The sequence below is a fragment of the Trichomycterus rosablanca genome, chromosome 22 (assembly GCF_030014385.1).
Source record: "Trichomycterus rosablanca isolate fTriRos1 chromosome 22, fTriRos1.hap1, whole genome shotgun sequence".
Lineage (NCBI taxonomy): Eukaryota > Metazoa > Chordata > Actinopteri > Siluriformes > Trichomycteridae > Trichomycterus > Trichomycterus rosablanca.
The window spans coordinates 602,296-619,064 of NC_086009.1; the positions used below are offsets into that span (position 1 = coordinate 602,296).

Below are 16,769 nucleotides of genomic sequence, written 5' to 3' on the forward strand. Positions count from 1 at the left end.
AGCTCCGTGCTGTACAAGGCAATGGACAGATTTGGAGTACACACACACACACACCAGGAGCTGTACCCTCCTGAGCACTGATGGCCCTTCCGTCTGTCGTTCAGACTCAGATATCAGCTCTGTGCCCATTCAGGAACCAAACACATTCACTCATTTATGCTTAATAATCCTCTTGGTCCATATGATTTAGTCCTGGTACGGTTCTGGTACTGTTTGGGACCAAACCCGGCAGTCACCGCTCACATTTGCTCCGTTTTAGTCAACAAAACTGCCCAAGCAGAGTTGAGAAATCATGCCACCTACTGCAGAGAGCCGTAAGATCTATAAGCAGAACCCGTCTCTCTCCTGTAGGTGCTGTAGATGTGACCTACCTCGCAGCCATAAAAACATACAAATGCCCCAAAATATAAAGACACGATACAATAAGCATTATGGAAGCACTTTTGTGGATAAGTGTCTGCTAAATGCTGAAAATGTAAATAAGCAGAATGTGTTGAGCGTGGCATTAAAATCCAAATAAATAAAAAAAAATGCTGTTGTAGCAGCTACAGAACTTTGAACCCTCGGGTTCAGTCCTTCATGTGCTTTGCTGATTAAATGTGTGGGGTCGTTTTGCAGTAGGAATCCCGACGATCAAGTGGTGCGGAGCTGAGGGAGACTATAACGTCATGGTGATGGAGCTGCTCGGCCCCAGCCTGGAGGATCTCTTCAACTTCTGCTCCCGAAAATTCAGCCTCAAGACTGTTCTGCTGCTGGCTGACCAAATGGTACACACACACACACACACACACACACACACACACACACACACACACACAGGGTCTCGCTCTCTCTACACACACGCATTTTATATCATCCTACAGGGCATGTTTAAATTCTGAGATCCCTGGGTTTGGCGGTGTGTGTTTCAGATCAGCCGTATCGAGTACATCCACTCCAAGAACTTCATCCACAGAGACGTGAAGCCCGACAACTTCCTCATGGGTCTGGGCAAGAAGGGCAACCTGGTCTACATCATCGACTTCGGCCTGGCAAAGAAGTACAGAGACGCCCGCACACACCAGCACATTCCCTACCGGGAGAACAAGAACCTGACTGGCACTGCCCGCTACGCCTCCATCAACACGCATCTGGGAATAGGTACACACACACTACAGAGAGAACAAGAACTTCACTGGCACTACCAGGTACACCTCTATCAACACACCTGGGAATAGATACACACACACACACACACACACACACACACACACACACACACACACACACACACACACACACCTTACAGAGAGAACAAGAACCTGACTGGCACTGCCTGCCATCAACACGCACCTGGGAATAGGTACACATGCTCGCTCACACACACTCACACACCAGAGAGAACAAGAACTTCACTGGCACTGCCCACTATGCCGCCTCACACATCTGGGAATAGATACACACACACACACACACACACACACACACACACACACACACACACACACACACACACACACACACACACACACACACACACATATACATATATATATATACAGTGTATCACAAAAGTGAGTACACCCCTCACATTTCTGCAAATATTTTATTATATCTTTTCATGGGACAACACTATAGAAACAAAACTTGGATATAACTTAGAGTAGTCAGTGTACAACTTGTATAGCAGTGTAGATTTACTGTCTTCTGAAAATAACTCAACACACAGCCATTAATGTCTAAATAGCTGCAACATAAGTGAGTACACCCCACAGTGAACATGTCCAAATTGTGCCCAAAGTGTCAATATTTTGTGTGACCACCATTATTATCCAGCACTGCCTTAACCCTCCTGGGCATGGAATTCACCAGAGCTGCACAGGTTGCTACTGGAATCCTCTTCCACTCCTCCATGATGACATCACAGAGCTGGTGGATGTTAGACACCTTGAACTCCTCCACCTTCCACTTGAGGATGCGCCACAGGTGCTCAATTGGGTTTAGTCCATCACCTTTACCTTCAGCTTCCTCAGCAAGGCAGTTGTCATCTTGGAGGTTGTGTTTGGGGTCGTTATCCTGTTGGAAAACTGCCATGAGGCCCAGTTTTCGAAGGGAGGGGATCATGCTCTGTTTCAGAATGTCGCAGTACATGTTGGAATTCATGTTTCCCTCAATGAACTGCAGCTCCCCAGTGCCAGCAACACTCATGCAGCCCAAGACCATGATGCTACCACCACCATGCTCGACTGTAGGCAAGATACAGTTGTCTTGGTACTTCTCACCAGGGCGCCGCCACACATGCTGGACACCATCTGAGCCAAACAAGTTTATCTTGGTCTCGTCAGACCACAGGGCATTCCAGTAATCCATGTTCTTGGACTGCTTGTCTTCAGCAAACTGTTTGCGGGCTTTCTTGTGCGTCAGCTTCCTTCTGGGATGATGACCATGCAGACCGAGTTGATGCAGTGTGCGGCGTATGGTCTGAGCACTGACAGGCTGACCTCCCACGTCTTCAACCTCTGCAGCAATGCTGGCAGCACTCATGTGTCTATTTTTTAAAGCCAACCTCTGGATATGACGCCGAACACGTGGACTCAACTTCTTTGGTCGACCCTGGCGAAGCCTGTTCCGAGTGGAACCTGTCCTGGAAAACCGCTGTATGACCTTGGCCACCATGCTGTAGCTCAGTTTCAGGGTGTTAGCAATCTTCTTATAGCCCAGGCCATCTTTGTGGAGAGCAACAATTCTATTTCTCACATCCTCAGAGAGTTCTTTGCCATGAGGTGCCATGTTGAATATCCAGTGGCCAGTATGAGAGAATTGTACCCAAAACACCAAATTTAACAGCCCTGCTCCCCATTTACACCTGGGATCTTGACACATGACACCAGGGAGGGATAACGACACATTTGGGCACAATTTGGACATGTTCACTGTGGGGTGTACTCACTTATGTTGCCAGCTATTTAGACATTAATGGCTGTGTGTTGAGTTATTTTCAGAAGACAGTAAATCTACACTGCTATACAAGCTGTACACTGACTACTCTAAGTTATATCCAAGTTTCATGTCTATAGTGTTGTCCCATGAAAAGATATAATGAAATATTTGCAGAAATGTGAGGGGTGTACTCACTTTTGTGATACACTGTATACTACACTACAGAAAGTACAAGCACCTGATTAGCACTGCTTGCCATCGACACACATCTGGGATCAGGTGCGCACACACACACACACAACAAAGAAAACAAGAACCTGACTGGCGCTGCCCACTAAGCATTTGGCAGTAGGTACACATGTGCACACACATCGTACTACAGAGAGAACAGGAACTTGATTGGCACTGCCTCTATGTATCTGGGAATAGGTACACACACACACACTCACACCTTCTGTACATAGGAAACAAGAACCTGACTGGCACTGCCAGGTACACCTCTGTCAGCACACATCTGAGCATAGTTACACAAAGTACTACAGAGAGAACAGGAACCTGATTGGCACTGCCTGCTAAGCATTTGGCAATAGGTACACACACTGGCACTACAAAGAGGGCACAACCTGACTGGCACTGCCCACTATGCATCTTCCAATAGGTACACACACACACACACACACACACACTACATACAAAACACCTGACTGGCACTGTCCGGTACACCCTCATAAATTTACATTATGGCATAGCCACACACAGAGACTCTACAAAGAGAGCAAGACCTGACTGACATTGCCCACTACACTTCTCACACACACACACTCACACACACACACACAGATGCTGAAGACCAGGGCAGCGTGATCACGTTTTTGTCTCCTCCTCCCCCTCAGAGCAGAGCAGGAGAGACGACCTGGAGTCGCTGGGCTACGTGCTGATGTACTTCAACCTGGGCTCTCTGCCCTGGCAGGGTCTGAAGGCGGCCACCAAACGGCAGAAGTACGAGCGCATCAGCGAGAAGAAGATGTCCACGCCCATCGAAGTGCTGTGCAAAGGGTATCCATGTAGGTGTCTCCTAATCTGTACGCATTACTAACGTCGGTTCTGAACCGGTTCAGTGGAGTGTGAGGGCACACGCTGAGAAATCACACACACACACACACACACACTCCCCACCCAATCTAACCCTTTATTTGTTTAGTACAGGCAGTGTGTGAAAAAGTATTCACCCCCCCCTTAAGCGGTTTATTCTGTCTGGGCTCATTTGTCACGTTTGAATGTTTCAGATCTTCCAGCTAATTTGAATCTAAGATTAAGAAACATGATTAAACACAACATGCAGCTTAAATCATTCTGTTTATTACAGATGGAGATTTATTCAAAACATCTATCACTCTGGGGGGAAAAAGGTTTTATCACTTCCCTAAACCCTAATACCTGCTGCTCGAATATTTGTGGTACCGGTGATGAGTCTTTAATGTCACGGTGGAGGAATTTTGTTCCGCTTTTCCCTGCGGAATTGATTTAATTGAGTGTAAACTTTACGCTTAAGGTCGTGCAGCAACATCTCTCGTCTCAAACCAACCCCCAACCCCCCCCGTTTGTGCACAGGTTTACCAAATCACAGCAGCCTTGTGCCAGATTCTGCACATCTTTATTTATATTATTATTAAATATTATTAAAAAAAATAAGTATTTAGATCAAAAATCTGGTAAACTGGGGGGTATCAGGGTGTCGCCTCTTGTGAAAAATGCAAACAATCTAGAGGTTTTAACTTCTGTAATAGAATGCTTGGTAACTTACCTTACAGCCATGAAAATGATAGTATAAATGGACCAAACTATGAAGATAAAATACACTCATAATACATTTTTCCCTATTTTATTTCTGCATCTCCTCCCAATGTAGCGTAGTCAATCTGTCTCCCTCTGCTGGTGGATCCCTGATTGCAGGTGAGGAGGGTATATTCCTGCTCGCGCCTCCTCCGACCCGCGTGCAGCCCTTAACGGAACCCTTTCTCACCCATGCACTCTGCACGGGCACCTCTATCTGCCACTCGGGGTCCTTACACAGCTTTTGAAGACCCCACCCACATAGCCCGGTCATCCCACCCTAGCAGAACCGTGTCTGCTGCAGGCCTCGCCAGTTATGCCCGCTAGATGGCGCCCAGCCGACCGGTGGCAACACCCAGTTTCAAACCGAGGAGTTCAGAATCTCTGCGCTGGTGTGCTAGCGGAACATCCTGCTGTGCCACCTAGGCGCCATAGTACCTGTTTTTAATACCATGATACCTTGGTAGTTTCTTTGAGACGATGTCTCTTGTAAACAGTGCTATATTAATAAATTTGGCTTGACTATTTTTGCCATTAAATTACACATACGTGTTAAACGTGGCGTTAAAACCCAAATAAATAAATAATAGAATGCTCAGAGTTGGGAAGCATGTTGTAGTTGAAGCTTGTGATAACGTTCCTTACTGACTCTGTTTAAACTCTATTTTAAACGCAGAACCGTTCTGCTGCTCGTGGTGGTTCTGTTATTGTTTTCGTGAACTCGTTCCCGTATTTACACGACTGGTTTTGTGCGTCCCCTCCCAGCCGAGTTCGCCACGTACCTCAACTTCTGCCGGTCGTTACGCTTCGACGATAAGCCGGACTACTCGTACCTGCGGCAGCTCTTCAGGAACCTCTTTCACAGGCAGGGCTTCTCCTACGACTACGTCTTCGACTGGAACATGCTCAAGTTTGTAAGTACCTCTGCAGTGTGGGGGTGGGGGTGGGGGTGGGGGTGGGGGTGGTGTTATGACCTGATCGTGTGGGATTGAGTTTCATGTGTCGTGTTGGTGACTCAGTGGGAACTGGGAGTTTCTGTAGGATGTTTTATCTGATTCATCGTGTCAGCACTGCTGTACGTTCATACTGCCAAGGGAATCCCCCCCGTAATCAGGAATTCTGACTGGGAAGGTTGGGACATCGGCAACACTTGTTGACAGCAGTTCTTTAATATTAAACAATCACTGCATTGTCCTGGTCAGGGTTACAGTGGATCTGGTGTTACCAGAAGCACTGTGTGCAAAGCTCACCCCGCACCACTGAGATTTAAACCTGGATCTCAGGTGTGCTGGTCTAGTGTGATGGATCACTGCACCCCTGGAGCACCCGCTACAGTAACCTGGCACATAATCGTACCCTCGCCATCATCGTGCTCGTGTTTTTTCCTTTAGGGTGCGAACAGAGCGGCGGAGGACGCCGAGAGGGAGAGGAGGGATCGGGAGGAGCGCCTGAGACACGGCAGGAATCCGGTTGCCAGGGGAATACCCTCGGCCTCCAGCAGACCCAGAGGAACGCAGGACGTGGCGCCGCCCGCTCCCCTCACCCCCACCTCACACACAGGTCAGCATGAACAGAGCAGGTCTGCAGAGACCGGACAGCACACCACCAGGCCTCTGTGTATAGTGTGTAGTATAGTGTGTAGTATAGTGTGTAGTATAGTGTGTAGTATAGTGTGTAGTATAGTGTATAGTATAGTGTGTAGTATAGTGTGTAGTATAGTGTGTAGTATAGTGTATAGTATAGTGTGTAGTATAGTGTGTAGTATAGTGTATAGTATAGTGTGTAGTATAGTGTGTAGTATAGTGTATAGTATAGTGTGTAGTATAGTGTGTAGTATAGTGTGTAGTATAGTGTATAGTATAGTGTGTAGTATAGTGTGTAGTATAGTGTGTAGTATAGTGTGTAGTATAGTATAGTGTGTAGTATAGTGTGTAGTATAGTGTGTAGTATAGTGTATAGTATAGTGTGTAGTATAGTGTGTAGTATAGTGTGTAGTATAGTGTATAGTATAGTGTGTAGTATAGTGTGTAGTATAGTGTATAGTATAGTGTGTAGTATAGTGTGTAGTATAGTGTGTAGTATAGTGTGTAGTATAGTATAGTGTGTAGTATAGTGTGTAGTATAGTGTGTAGTATAGTGTATAGTATAGTGTGTAGTATAGTGTGTAGTATAGTGTGTAGTATAGTGTGTGTAGTATAGTGTATAGTATAGTGTGTAGTATAGTATAGTGTGTAGTATAGTGTGTAGTATAGTGTGTAGTATAGTGTATAGTATAGTGTATAGTATAGTATAGTGTGTAGTATAGTGTGTAGTATAGTGTGTAGTATAGTGTATAGTATAGTGTGTAGTATAGTGTGTAGTATAGTGTATAGTATAGTGTGTAGTATAGTGTGTAGTATAGTGTGTAGTATAGTGTGTAGTATAGTGTGTAGTATAGTGTATAGTATAGTATAGTGTGTAGTATAGTGTGTAGTATAGTGTATAGTATAGTGTGTAGTATAGTGTGTAGTATAGTGTGTAGTATAGTGTATAGTATAGTGTGTAGTATAGTGTGTAGTATAGTGTATAGTATAGTGTGTAGTATAGTATAGTGTGTAGTATAGTGTGTAGTATAGTGTATAGTATAGTGTATAGTATAGTATAGTGTGTAGTATAGTGTGTAGTATAGTGTGTAGTATAGTGTATAGTATAGTGTGTAGTATAGTGTGTAGTATAGTGTGTAGTATAGTGTATAGTATAGTGTGTAGTATAGTGTGTAGTATAGTGTATAGTATAGTGTGTAGTATAGTATAGTGTGTAGTATAGTGTGTAGTATAGTGTATAGTATAGTGTATAGTATAGTATAGTGTGTAGTATAGTGTGTAGTATAGTGTGTAGTATAGTGTATAGTATAGTGTGTAGTATAGTGTGTAGTATAGTGTGTAGTATAGTGTATAGTATAGTGTGTAGTATAGTGTGTAGTATAGTGTGTAGTATAGTGTATAGTATAGTGTGTAGTATAGTGTGTAGTATAGTGTATAGTATAGTGTGTAGTATAGTGTGTAGTATAGTGTGTAGTATAGTGTGTAGTATAGTATAGTGTGTAGTATAGTGTGTAGTATAGTGTGTAGTATAGTGTATAGTATAGTGTGTAGTATAGTGTGTAGTATAGTGTGTAGTATAGTGTATAGTATAGTGTGTAGTATAGTGTGTAGTATAGTGTATAGTATAGTGTGTAGTATAGTGTGTAGTATAGTGTGTAGTATAGTGTGTAGTATAGTGTGTAGTATAGTGTGTAGTATAGTGTATAGTATAGTGTGTAGTATAGTGTGTAGTATAGTGTGTAGTATAGTGTGTAGTATAGTGTATAGTATAGTATAGTGTGTAGTATAGTGTGTAGTATAGTGTGTAGTATAGTGTGTAGTATAGTGTATAGTATAGTGTATAGTATAGTGTGTAGTATAGTGTGTAGTATAGTGTGTAGTATAGTGTATAGTATAGTGTGTAGTATAGTGTGTAGTATAGTGTATAGTATAGTGTATAGTATAGTGTGTAGTATAGTGTGTAGTATAGTGTATAGTATAGTGTATAGTATAGTGTGTAGTATAGTGTGTAGTATAGTGTGTAGTATAGTGTGTAGTATAGTGTATAGTATAGTGTATAGTATAGTGTATAGTATAGTGTGTAGTATAGTGTGTAGTATAGTGTATAGTATAGTGTGTAGTATAGTGTGTAGTATAGTGTATAGTATAGTGTATAGTATAGTGTGTAGTATAGTGTATAGTATAGTGTGTAGTATAGTGTGTAGTATAGTGTGTAGTATAGTGTATAGTATAGTGTGTAGTATAGTGTATAGTATAGTGTATAGTATAGTGTGTAGTATAGTGTGTAGTATAGTGTATAGTATAGTGTATAGTATAGTGTGTAGTATAGTGTGTAGTATAGTGTGTAGTATAGTGTGTAGTATAGTGTATAGTATAGTGTATAGTATAGTGTGTAGTATAGTGTGTAGTATAGTGTATAGTATAGTGTGTAGTATAGTGTGTAGTATAGTGTGTAGTATAGTGAAGCACCAGTATCTCCCCTGATCACACCTAACGAGGAACTTCTACTTCTGTGTAATTACTCGTGTCACATGACTTCCTGTTTGGATGGAACATGAGCGAGTGCTTTACCACTTCCTCTCAGCTGGGAACACAAACAGGCCGTAAATGTCTCCACCGACACAGGAAACAGTGCAGCGGGGCCACACGTACATCTAACTCAACTGAATCAGACTCAATCAATCTGATCCGATCTCAACTCAACTGAATCAATCTGATCCGATCTCAACTCAACTGAATCAAACTGAATCAATCTGATCCGATCTCAACTCCACTGAATCAATCTGATCCGATCTCAACTCCACTCAATCAATCTGATCCGATCTCAACTCAACTGAATCAATCTGATCCGATCTCAACTCCACTCAATCAATCTGATCCGATCTCAACTCCACTGAATCAATCTGATCCGATCTCAACTCAACTGAATCAAACTGAATCAATCTGATCCGATCTCAACTCCACTCAATCAATCTGATCCGATCTCAACTCAACTGAATCAATCTGATCCGATTCTAACACAACTGAATCAGACTGATCCGATTCTAACTCAACTGAATCAAACTGAATCAATCTGATCCGATCTCAACTCAACTGAATCAATCTGATCCGATTCTAACTCAACTGAATCAGACTGATCCGATTCTAACTCAACTGAATCTAACTCAATCAATCTGATCCGATCTCAACTCAACTGAATCAATCTGATCCGATTCTAACACAACTGAATCAGACTGATCCGATTCTAACTCAACTGAATCAAACTGAATCAATCTGATCCGATCTCAACTCAACTGAATCAATCTGATCCGATTCTAACTCAACTGAATCAGACTGATCCGATTCTAACTCAACTGAATCAGACTGATCCGATTCTAACTCAACTGAATCAAACTGATCCGATTCTAACACAACTGAATCAATCTGATCCGATTCTAACACAACTGAATCAATCTGATCCGATCTCAACTCCACTGAATCAATCTGATCCGATTCTAACTCAACTGAATCAGACTGATCCGATTCTAACTCAACTGAATCAGACTGATCCGATTCTAACTCAACTGAATCAAACTGATCCGATTCTAACACAACTGAATCAATCTGATCCGATCTCAACTCAACTGAATCAATCTGATCCGATCTCAACTCAACTGAATCGAACTGATCCGATTCTAACACGACTGAATCAGACTGATCCGATTCTAACACAACTGAATCAGACTGATCCGATTCTAACTCAACTGAATCAAACTAAATCAATCTGATCCGAACTCAACTGAATCAATCTGATCCGATCCTAACTGAGTCAAACTGAACTCAACTGAATCAAACTGATCCGATTCTAACACGACTGAATCAGACTGATCCGATTCTAACACGACTGAATCAGACTGATCCGATCTCAACTCAACTGAATCGAACTGATCCGATTCTAACACGACTGAATCAGACTGATCCGATTCTAACACAACTGAATCAGACTGATCCGATTCTAACTCAACTGAATCAAACTGAATCAATCTGATCCGAACTCAACTGAATCCATCTGATCCGATCCTAACTGAGTCAAACTGAACTAAACTGAATCAGACTGATCCGATTCTAACACAACTGAATCAGACTGATCCGATTCTAACTCGACTGAATCAAACTGAATCAATCTGATCCGATCTCAACTCAACTGAATCAAACTGATCCGATTCTAACACAACTGAATCAGACGGATCCGATTCTAACTCAACTGAATCAATCTGATCCGATCTCAACTCAACTGAATCAATCTGATCCGATCCTAACTGAGTCAAACTGAACTAAACTGAATCAATCTGATCCGATCCTAACTAAACTGAACAGAGATCTCCGACTCCCTTTTCTGGATTTACTGGACGTAACTGGTTTGTTGTACTGACCTGGTGTTCCTGTCTCACCCTCGCTCACCCGTCCTCTCTCTCTCTCTCTCTCTCTCTCTCTCTCTCTCGTGTGTGTGTGTGTCAGGAATGGAGCGTGAACGGAAGGTCAGTATGAGGTTACATCGCGGAGCTCCGGTGAACATCTCCTCGTCCGACCTGACCGGTCGTCAGGACACCTCACGGATGTCCACGTCACAGGTACCACGCCCGCCCTGGGCTCGCTCGGCCTCGCCCGTCCGTGTCGCTGGTGTTGTGTAACGTGCAGTATGGCTGTGCTCCGTCAGCTCAGTTTCATGATGCGTGTTAATATTAGATCACATTAGATCAGGAGATCTGAGGTCCTGACAGGGTGTAGAACGCCCCCCCCCCCCATCAGAGCACTGTTTATAATGTGCTTTCCTGTTACTTTGGTTTGTTTATCCTCTTTAATTTCTCCCCCCCCCCCCTTCCTCCATCCTGACCGTGACAGAATAGCGTTCCCTTCGATCTCCACGGCAAGTAGAGCGGCGGAGGTGGCGGCGGGTGAGTGACGGACGGTGTGGCTGCATTCCCCTGCCCTCAGTAAACACCCATCCTGCCTGCTCCCTCACGCTCTGATCTCAGCACTCACACACACACACACACACACACACACACACACACACACACACACACACACACACACACCCCTCTACAGAGGATAAAGTCAGTAGGAGGTCTAAACTGTATCGTGATGCCAACCGATGAGCAGTGTTGTTTCTGTACCCACACTAGATGCCTTAAGCTCTGTATCACACACAGTTACTGTGTTGACCCTAGTGCTAAATATTTAGTCTGGTTGAACGTTGACACAGTTACATGATGTCTTCAGAAGCAGAGAGAATCAGATTCCCACCGCCTGACTCCACTTTGAATTACAACCACGGTAATGTGGGGGAAAACCAGTGTGGTTTGTCGTCAGTAACTGAATGGGTTTTATTTAGGAGTTTTAGCTACGCACTGCCACCTCGGTCCTGACCACGCTCTGCCCACCATCCTGAGATGTTCAGGATTGTTCCATGTCCAGCTTTCCTCACCGTATTAGTAATAGTGTTGGTACAGAGGGATCCAGTTACGGTACGTTCACACCGGCTGTGACTTCACCTATTTTTACCTGCTTTTCTGACCTCATGCTGACCTTTGGTCGCCATGGTTTACTGGATGCAAAGCGAATGCCCTGGCGGTACGGCATCATTTACTGGCTCGTATCTTCAGAGCGAATAGAATCAAAACAATCTGACCCCAGATCAGACGCGTTCCCTCTGAACATATAAATATAAATCCATATAAATCCCTACGGTTTCAGACGTGCTTCTCTACCCAGTATTTGTGTTTAGGTCCTGGTGCAGATAGACGTTGTGAAGGACTACTTTGACACCAATTATAGAGCATTCTGTTTTATGATGGCAGAGATGATGAAGTGTGTATCGCTCTGCTCGGTGCTCAGTTCCTAATGACCACATCACGTCACTCCTAATTTGGATAAAGTTTGCTCGACTTTGTCGTGTTGGTGTAAACACAGGGCTACAGTTAGAATGGAGGAGTGTGTGTGTGTGTGTGCTGAGCTAACCGTAACATCATCCCACCGTTCATCATGGATCCTCTCACTTCTGCTCTCACTGAGCTTTGACTGGTTTCACACCCACAGATCTGCTCACTCTGAGAGTAATACCAGTGTAAACACGGCGTAAGACATCTACAGATAATGAATGTGAGAATAATCTGAGGATACAGAAGCTTCTCTGTGCTGTGTGTGTAACAGAGAGCAGTCTGCACTCGCCGTTACGGTTACGAGCGTTCCTCGTTCCTACAGTTTAGTGTTGGCGTGTGGGCTCGAGCCGGATGAGAATCCGTGAGCAGGATTAGGTGAGAAGAAACGGCAGGAAGTCTGTGGGTTCACTTTCCTTTCTGGGTTCGTTCCTACGCTCCTGACTCAGACTGAAAACCTTCATTAGTGTAAATAAAGTGAAACGGCAACGAACCGGCTGCCAAGACCCTCCCCCCCCGCCCCCGCCCCCCAAGTCCATTAGTAAGTTCTCACATTGCTTTAAAAGGATCGCTTATACACAGCGTGGTCCACACCAGAATTTTACCCCCAAACAGTCCCCGCTCCCCATCAGCACCCACTGCACACTAAAAAATCCACCACTCTCACAATCTGAAGTACGAGGATTAAAGCCGGTGCCATTTTGGTGTCCAAGGATCATAATGATGTAGAACAAAGTGCTGCTCTCATCTCATCGTTCATCCCGGGTGGACGCTTCAGCCTCTGACCTTCATCCGACCTCCAAATTTCCAGAGGAAGTTTGGAAACCAGCCGTTCCATCCATCGCTGAACCCCGGGGCCTCGTTTATAGATCAGATCCTCCACGTTTGTACATGAGAGAATGATAAAGGTGCCGTCTGTGCCTCAAAGCTGACCGGAGAGGCAGCGGTGCAGGATTTGGCATAACACCGGCAGGCATCGCTTCACACTGCTGAATGTGAATTAAAATGAGCTTTATTATTATTAATATTATTATTATTATATGATGATGATTCTGATGTCAGGTGTGTGATGTTAGCTTCAGGTTTCAGGACGACGCTACACTCTTGTGTGTTCTAAACGAGGCCCCGGGTCTCTCGGGCATGCTGCATGTGTGTTTGCTCGCTAACTCTCTACCGCCACCTGCTGCTTGTACTAAACGTCCCAACCTTTTTTTCGGAAATCTGGTTTGTTTATTTGCAGTTTCTAACAGTGTGTGTGTTTTGTTCCAGGCTCTGTCCCGCGTCACCCCGAGCGGCCTGCAGTCTGCTGTTCCTCGATGAGTGTCTGCACTTCCACTGTCACACCTACATCAGTCACCCTGAGCTCAACACACACGCAGACTGTTTCACTCACTCACACACACACACACTCACGTTCATCATCTCACCCAGCCACTGCACCCTGTCCCGAGCGTCCGGCGTGCTCCTCCCCCCTGACCTACAGACCTCCGCCCATGTGAGCCGGTGGGTGGAGCAGCGACGGCGCCGCTTACCTGAGCGTGCGCTGGGCATCATCGTCATCAGCGGTGCGGCTCAGACCGGCGCTCACCTGTCGCACCAAACAAACAAACGAACACCCGGAAGCTCGGCTCGTTCTCGGGCGGAGCCGCGCCGATACAAGCCATCAGGGTTCGGTTCCTTCTAATCCTGTTTTTTATTATCAGAACTTTAATTCACCTCCTGAGTTTGTGTTCGTCATCGTTAGAGCTCGAGTGTGGAGAGCCGACAGTACAGCCTTGTTTTTGTGTTTGGGGGGGTGGATGGGATGTTTCCTTATATTTTCTTTAGTGTCTAATAACTGAATGAGATTATTTTACATTTAATCTTCAAATCTGTGTTTGAGAGTTCCAGAAATTCTTGATTTTTTTTGTTGTATTTTTTTTAAAATTCTAATCATAAGTTAGCTGAGATTAAATCCAACATTAGAAGACGCGTTTCTTTATCAGACGTGACGCGCGAGGTCGGTATCAGACGCGTTTTTGTGGTAGATTGTGGATTCTCAGACCCCACCAGCAGCTGCAGGATTTCTACACGATTTCTTTATTTCTCCTCCTGAACGTTTCGTCACGTTTCTAACCCAGTTAGAGGAACGGAGACCTGAAATGGTTCACGTCTGATCTGTACTGGGAGTTTCTTTTCCTTCGTTTGTTAGACAGGGGTGCAGACGGGGGCGCCTCTCGCGTCTCTCGGATTCTTTTCGTGTGCCTTTTTTGGTGGCGCCGTGGTCACGTTTCTGTGCATTCCCTAAAGCTGTGAGGTGTACACGCCGGCGTTCAGGTGGGGCGTGGGAGCTTTCGGGGGGGGGTTTTGTTTGGAAAGGGCGGGTGGATGGTGTGGGGTTGATGTGTGTCTCTCTAGAATGTCTATCGGAGCAGAATTGGGGCGTCGGATGATCTCGTGATGTCTCGCTGCTTTTTAACTCCTGGTTCTGTTTTTTTTATCGTTTTATTTACTAAGTGTCGCCCTTCTGAATTTTGGCTCCCCGGTGATGCGGCGCTCGGAGCGGAGGTGTAGGGCCCTCCGGGTGTGTTTGTCCCTTTGTAGTCGGGTGTGTAGGGGGGGTTTGTGTGTAGTTTAGGAGGGGGATAGTTCTGAGTCTTTCATTCTGTCGTGTATATAGTGTGTAGTTGATGCCGAGGTACATTTTTTTCCCCGTGTGTGTGTGAGCGCGAGTGTGTGGTTACCGTGTGAGGAAGGTAGTGTTTAGAGGGACGTCAGGGACTCCGTTCTAGATCATTAAAATGTATTATTTTTATTTCAGGTTTTTTTTCCTCTCTGTTCACTGAACTGTAAATCTGAAGCGGCTCTCGTAGCTACAGAGTCACTTTACCGTGGTGCCGCTTTTCTCCTGGCCGCTCCGCGATCGTCCACTCATCACACTGTGCCGTATCAGATGGAATGATGATCCTTCCTGCTCGGGAAGCTTTTATTATTATTTTTCTTCTCCTCATTTGTATTGCCACTGTATTTGTGTATTTTAAACTGTGTAAATAAATTAATAAGTACTTGTACTTCTGGTGGTTCTGGTGGTTTCTTCCGGCTGCAGCTCAGATTTCGGGTGTTCTGCAGGTGCTTTTGATTATTTCTGACTCTGTTTGGTGCAGGATTTTTGCATCTCATCAGGTGAAGACATGAGGTGACCAAAAAAATCAGACACAAGCTTCTGTCTTTTTGTATGATGATGCACCAGAGCAGGACACGACGTTCAAACCCATCGACTCTACACCTGGCCCGGGTTTGTTTGGACCACGAGTTCAGTAGGGTTGGTCCACCTGAAGACGAACGTCTTTTTGAACCTGAACCTAAAGACGTGAACGTGCAGCGTCAGATCGATTAATCGGAGCTGATGATGCAGATCCGATAGTGAGAAAGTCGTAGAGAACTTCATCCTGGTCAGGGTTGTGGTGGGTGCCACCAGGACTTCTGTGCCATCCACATCAGCATGCATGATTCCTTCTGGATGCTTCTGTATTTAGCGTTTACTGCAGGGGATCGGTCCTCACTTATTGATCTGGGCTTGTGACCTGCACTGAGAGCGCACCTAGGCGTGTCCCATTTGATGGAAGTATGACTATGCTGAACTGGCAGATAGTATGGCACTGTATGGTCAAAAGTATTTGGACACCTGACCAACAAACTATTAAAACTGAGTTGACCCTCTGTGATGATTTCAACTAGAACAACAGCCGCTCTTCTGAGAAGCTTCTCACAAAATTGAAGTGTGTCTGTGTGTGTGTGGGAATTTGTGCCCCATTCAGTAGTACAAAAGATGGCTGGGCACTGATTGATCAGTGGATGTTCCGGTTCATCCCAGAGCTGTTGAGTGGGGCTGAGGTTAGTTTCGCTTCATGTCTTTACTTTTACATTTACGGCATTTAGCAGACGCTTTTATCCAGAGCGACTTGCATCACAGTGTACAGCTTGAGCAATTGAAGGTTAAGGGCCTCGCTCAAGGGCCCAACAGCAGCAACCTGGCAGTGGTGGGGCTTGAACCAGTGACCCTCTGGTTACTAGTCCAGTGCCTTAACCACTAGGCTACTGCTTGCCTCTTGAAAGAGCTTGCCTATGCTGGAACAGGAAAGGGCCTTCCCTAAACTATTTAAACTGATTCATTACAACTGTTCCTACACAAGAATTCAGTTATTAGAGGGGCTGCCCCAAATGCTTGTCCATATAGTGTATAATGTAGGTGTTTCAGAGATGTTTCAACACTGTTGTCTGGCCATATTTGTCAGACTACTGATATATAGGTTCTGGACCCACCTGGACTTTGACCAGGCATAAATTAATTTGTGAATACTGAGTATGACTTAAAATTATATGTAACGTGTATAGTGAACATAAAGGACTAATGAGTAACTGGTACAGTCTTACTGGAGTCATTAATATATAGACAGAACTTTAACTTAATAACTTGAAGTTATTAATATTAACAAGCAGTTGTAGTCTAGTGGTTAAGGTACTGGACTAGTAATCA

At 44.6% G+C, this 16,769-nt stretch overlaps 1 protein-coding gene across 4 annotated transcripts in view; it reads left to right on the top strand.

Moving 5' to 3' along the window:
- The window catches only part of csnk1da (casein kinase 1, delta a), a 28,926-nt gene extending 13,623 nt beyond the window's left edge, over nucleotides 1-15,303 (top strand). For 2 of the 4 annotated variants that reach the window (XM_062984897.1, XM_062984900.1), the window contains 7 exons: nucleotides 619-767; nucleotides 912-1,140; nucleotides 3,813-3,983; nucleotides 5,518-5,666; nucleotides 6,144-6,312; nucleotides 10,833-10,945; nucleotides 13,523-15,303. In XM_062984897.1, coding sequence (XP_062840967.1) covers nucleotides 619-767; nucleotides 912-1,140; nucleotides 3,813-3,983; nucleotides 5,518-5,666; nucleotides 6,144-6,312; nucleotides 10,833-10,945; nucleotides 13,523-13,573 — 1,031 coding nt within the window. In that variant the 3' untranslated portion in view covers nucleotides 13,574-15,303. Of the gene's footprint in view, nucleotides 1-618; nucleotides 768-911; nucleotides 1,141-3,812; nucleotides 3,984-5,517; nucleotides 5,667-6,143; nucleotides 6,313-10,832; nucleotides 10,946-11,216; nucleotides 11,270-13,522 lie in introns of all 4 variants that reach the window. The other 2 variants (XM_062984899.1, XM_062984898.1) reach the window with 2 other exon arrangements.
- Nucleotides 15,304-16,769: the final 1,466 nt, after the last annotated feature.